The 5,638-nt window shown below is 36.2% G+C and overlaps 1 protein-coding gene across 1 annotated transcript in view; it reads right to left on the bottom strand.

Moving 5' to 3' along the window:
* Positions 1 to 1,471: 1,471 nt before the first annotated feature.
* prex1 (phosphatidylinositol-3,4,5-trisphosphate-dependent Rac exchange factor 1) overlaps positions 1,472 to 5,638 on the bottom strand; it is a 74,563-nt gene continuing 70,396 nt past the window's right edge. Inside the window, exons 36-40 of the mRNA XM_084138683.1 lie at positions 5,478 to 5,538; positions 4,671 to 4,846; positions 4,262 to 4,364; positions 3,574 to 3,641; positions 1,472 to 3,436 (exon numbers count right to left, since the gene is read on the bottom strand). Coding sequence (XP_083994809.1) covers positions 3,394 to 3,436; positions 3,574 to 3,641; positions 4,262 to 4,364; positions 4,671 to 4,846; positions 5,478 to 5,538 — 451 coding nt within the window. The 3' untranslated portion in view covers positions 1,472 to 3,393. The remainder of the gene's footprint in view (positions 3,437 to 3,573; positions 3,642 to 4,261; positions 4,365 to 4,670; positions 4,847 to 5,477; positions 5,539 to 5,638) is intronic.

Below are 5,638 nucleotides of genomic sequence, written 5' to 3'. Positions count from 1 at the left end.
GTGCGGTGGTCTCGTACTAAAAGCCAATTGAAACGCTAAGGCGAAACTGCAATGGGTAGTCCTTTATCTTTACGCCTTCCGGCTCTTGCACGAGCCTCGTATTTAATGTTTCAGCAATCAGATTTGGGATTAAGTGGCTGATGTAACAAAATGTTTCAAGTAGTAAATAATTCGAAAGCTAAATCGTTCAAGGAAGGAAAGAAAACTTTGCAGCCTCCAAACAGCGGAATGGAGACGAGAAGTATATCACCTGAAGCAAAACTATAAGATAATCTCTTATAAGGTTTATGTCCACTGCACGCACAGATGTGATTGCCAGCAGAGCAACCATAATGGATCAAAAAATGGTCAAAAACTTTCAATTAAACCCCAACTTTTGATTGGTCTCCTTACCGTTTAATTGAAAATGCATTAATTGATTCAGGATGTTTCACTGTTCTCAACATCTCTTCACAGCCACTTATACACACTTTAAATTATGCAACTTATTCTGTGCTGTTACATGTACAGTAGTAGGCCTAATGTCTAACAATGACAGGTCAGAAGTCATTTATAAACAGATACTCTTTTATTTTGTTTGATATTAGCAATGCATTAAATACAGTTTAAAGACAAACCTAGCAAAACTTCATTAAGAGGTCTAATTGTTTACTCTAGTCAGACTGAAGGCTTCTATAAAATCACGTTATTATGGTTGCATTCGCAAATGAGGGCGACACATTGAGCTTTGGGGTATAAGACAATTTTACATCCGAGACAATTCTGAGGCTCTGGGCCCCTGGATTTACCAAAGGTCCTCAGTTTTATCTCAATTCTACTCACTGAAGATCAAAATATATACTATATATGGGTAATATTACATTACCTCAGAAAGGAGAACTTTATACAATGCTTTTAATTCAACATTGAGTTAAAAACACCTGGATAAATGCTTACATTACCAGCAGGAAAAATGTAAGAGCCATAATGCACAGTTCAGGAAAGCATGAGGACACAGAGAGACTTCACAGTCAAATATTAATATAAACTATAAGTTAAATAATTTTAGATGCAGATTAGATCTACTCCTTCACTCCACCAGTGAGGTTTTGATTAAACTGCTCTTATTAATAGGAACAATCAGAATCTGTAAGACTAAAAATGATTTTGAAATGAAACAAAACAATCGAAAAATAGGAGGTATAGACTAACAAACTAAGGCCCCCAAAAGAAAGGCTTGATTTGCGAGCACCATTGAATATTTTTCCGCTCTTTGAGCTAAAAGTACACTTGAAATTGAGGCAAGAAGTTAAAAATTGGCAATATAAACTTAAAATGGTACTGAAAACAGGTCAGCAGTATATGTATATATATATATAAAAAAAAAAAACATTTCAATGCATGCATATGTTTCAGATGACTGATTAGTGATGTTAAATTATGCAGTCTTGTCGTTTGAAATGGGAAGCTATCGCACAATAATGGGCCGAGATGGTGCAGAAACCTGAGATTTTAATACAGTGATAGGAACATGCTAATGCTAATGCTACGTCTTTGGGTTTTACTAGATTTAGGTTTATCATACAGAAATGATAAGTTTCATGTGGACATTATAAAGCACTGTAACAAGCAACAATGAGGACTTTCAAAACATACAATAAACACACTGCACAGATTCTGTGGATTAAAAACACTTGTTTCCAGTTTGCTTTGAGGACCAAGTTAAATGTTAAAATCAAATGAATCATAAATGTGCATTTTACCAGCACTAGCCTTCAATTTTGGATATATATGAAAAAGAAAAAAAAAATTATTAGCATAAATTCAAGTATTATTTTTCTAAAATATTTTATCATCAATACATGTAAAACTGCAACATGGTATTAAGTTGCAACATCTAACTTCCATGCATGTAACAGACAGTGACGTGCTATGAGCTACAATAAAAACATGAACGCCTGAATACGATTATTAGATGATGCTTTGTTGCATTATTGACACTAAAGTGACTATTTACTCAAATCTGTGTTTCTTTCTCTAAAATTGTCAAATTTGAGCAAATAATGCAAACTGTCAGGGTTACTGAATGTAACATATATAACAATATATATCCCAAAACAGACTTTGCATGTAACAAAAGCCCGTCACACACCGTACAAACTAGCTTAACTAGTCCAAACTAATCCAGGCCTACTCGGTTACTGACCACACAGCTGCAGTTAGAAATTTAAATACTGAACACATTGTGTAAAAACACAATAAAGTTTCCTATCCAAATATACACTAAGTATACAAAATGAAAGATGTACAATATTATATTTGTTTTAAAATTATTAATACTCTTTAAATTATAGCACTGCTGTTCCCAAAGAGCATATGCTTATCCCTCTGATGATACATATATATATTTACCTAAATACAAAACTTCAATAAATCCTACTATATCTATTCATTCTTCAAATGATCCCTTTGCGTTTCTTTTACAATGTACATTATGTTTAACAAACACTAAAGAACACAAGCTTTTTTATTGTGCTTTTCCAGCTCCCCAGAACAGTCACGCACTGTAACAGCATTGATTCATGCTTAAAAAAAAAAAAAGTGCTATTCACCAGGGACGAGCAGACATTATTGTACATTTTTCTCCAAGTTGATCAATAAGCTGTTTCAGTCTTCAATATTAACATTTTAATTACAGTTAAATCTTGTATTTTGAATGCAGGTCTAAGTTTTTGTACTGTTTGAGAAGCTGATAGCCTCCGTCTGTTTCCCTGTTTTCCTTTAAATGCGTTGTTGATAGAACTTCACAATAAAACTGTGGTGTTGTTAAACAGAATCAAACTCATTTAAACACGACATCGGATAAAAATTAAGATTATGAAACTGGTCCGTGTAGGCTGGAATGATTTCAGTACTTTCGTAATACCTGATACAAGTGAGAGAAACGCAACAGCTCTCTGAGGGCACCACCTCTCATGACACAGTGCAGACACACTCATGCTAAGCTACAGTAATTGCACATAATCACCACGTATCTGAACTTAACGTCGCCATCCAGACAAAACCACCCTACTTTCTGACCCAAGATTGCAGTCAACGGCAAAGGAAGAGATAATACAGACTAGATTTAGCCATTCACATGCCAGTCCCAGATCCAGTAGGAGACTAAACAATGTAGCAGACACTGCTAGCCAAGATTAGCATCGTTTGCATTAGCGATTTTCTCAGCTGCCAGAGCAGAAGATAAAGGTGGCCAGATTTTTCCTCATTCCTCATCATGTTGACCTCATCCGGACCTCTCTGGATGAGGCTGGGGCGGGAGTTGAGATGTACTGAGGCATAGTCTCAAAATGATAAGCCAGTCTTTGATATCTCCCAGCATCTAGAAGGCCTGAGAGACGGACATCACCTCGTTCAAAGATCTCCATCAGAAGGGGGTAAACACAACCTGAAGAGCCTGTGATGAGGATTAAAAAGGGTTTAGTTACTGTAGAAGTAGCAGGAATTTAGTAGGAATAATATTCCTACAGTAGCAAGAATAATTGATAATAATTCATGTCAGCGATGTCTTTAAATAGCAAGAGTCAGTAATACCTGGGAGCAAAAGGTGGCATCTGGTCCATTACTCTGAGATTTTTGGCTGAAATCTCCACTCTGGTGCCCTGTGAACAAAGAGAAGCATTACTGTCTGTCAGAATAGCTCAAGCCTTCATATTCCAACACACGCTGAACTGTTTCTAAGTGTGTGTTACTGTTTATTGTTGCACAAATGTCTAATTGCAAACCTTGTTTAGCCTTTAGACTACTTGCCTAAATAGTTTTATTGATGTGCTAGTCAGAGGTGTGTAGGCATGTATTGTATCTGCTATGGTTTTTCTTATTATTGCACTAAGGCAGCCCACAGAACAGCCCGTATGCAATGGATATAAAACTTTCATGTGTAGTTCAGTGATTCATGTTTCATTTTCCTAATTAGAGGGAAGGAACTTTGTCATTTTGAACACTTTTTTTTCAAACTCCTACAGTTTTAATCCGAATTACCAAATTTGAATCCGACTATAAACCAGTTAAAACCATCACTGTCCAATATAACATGCTTCAGAGTTACTGAACTCATTAAGGGACATCAAAGAGGATCAAAAACATGTTAGAGTTAGTCTGGAGTGGCATATTCGGCAGCTGGTGAGGATTATATGGTCCCAGCGATTTTCTACCAACCACAGGATTTCGCAGTTTTATTGCCATTAGGTGAACAGTTTGTATTATGTGTCATAAACTGTACCTGTTTACGCATGATGTCCATAGTCTGCATTAGGCAGCGGGGCATGAGGCCGTGGTTTCTGGCTAGAGTAATGGCCTGCTCCAACGACACATTCAGAGTACACCTACACAGGACAAAATCCTTAGTCAGAGGTGGTTTAGGCAATCTGTTATAGATTTACCTCAGTGTAGCGGTAACCTAGGATACAAATCGCCTGGATTCGACACACATTTGAGCAAGAAATAAATTAAAGTCAAAATAAAATACAAAATATTTATAGCAGAAACTTGACTGTGGCTCCACTTCAGTAGTAAGAGGATTAAAGACGAGAGGCATTGGTTTTGAGCCAACACTCTATTTGACCTTATTGCCATCTGTAGTTTCATTCATCATCAGATTTAGAGCAAACATGAAGATTTGACTGAGATACCTCTGCATCCCAGTAGCACACATGGTGATGTGACAGGCCCCCAGCCGGTTGCAGAGCTCAGAGGACACCAGCAGAACACTGACACCAGAGGGCTGACCCGCAGAGCCCGCTTTTACATTCATATATGCCTGCATGAGCCGACAGAGGTCATCCAACGTGTTCAGTGGCCGCAGGAGCTGGAGAAAGATTAAGTGAAACTGATTTAAACTTTCGGATTTTAAACAGCTTTGATCAAAACACATTTATATGCATTGCTTTCTGCATTTTAATTCTATTCTTGTTGGTCTGTACAGGAATTCCAGTGCACTAACACACACAAAAAACAAAAGTGTGGGGTCTGTATGATCTTTATGCTCACCAAGGATGCATTTATTTTATATAAAATACAGTAAAAGCAGGAATATTGTGAAATGTTATTACGATTTAAAATAACTGTTTTATATTTGAATATATTTTAAAATGTGATTTATTCCTGTGATGACAAAGCTGAATTTCCAGCATCATTACTCCAGTCTTCAGAGTCAAATGATCCTTCAGAATTCATTCTAATATGCTGATTTGGTGCTTAAGAAACATTTCTTACTATTATAAATGTTGCAAACAGTTGCTTAATATTTTTGTGGGCATTGGTATAACAGCATTGGTTTGAATCAAAAATCTTTTGTAAAAATTCAAAATGTCTTTACTCTAACTTTCGATCAATTTAAGTCATCCTTGCTGCTGAAAAATCTAAATTCCTTTAAAAAAAAAAAAAACATTTACTGACCAAACTGTTGAACGGCAATGTACAAGTATCTCTCAACCAACCTGGTCTATTTTCATGGCAGTGGAATTTGAGTCTGAATTTGATTTCTCCAGATAAAAAGCCCTGAAAAAATTAAAAACATTGCATAAGCACATATGATAACCTTTAAAGCACTTTTTTTTGTGCCAGTCAAACATTTATTTACTTAAGATGTTTAACACTT

Source organism: Abramis brama (genome assembly GCF_963993115.1).
Source record: "Abramis brama genome assembly, chromosome: 16".
Taxonomy (NCBI): Eukaryota; Metazoa; Chordata; class Actinopteri; order Cypriniformes; family Leuciscidae; genus Abramis; species Abramis brama.
The sequence above is the reverse complement of the archived record's forward strand: the minus strand, read 5'-3'. Positions and strand labels throughout refer to the sequence as shown.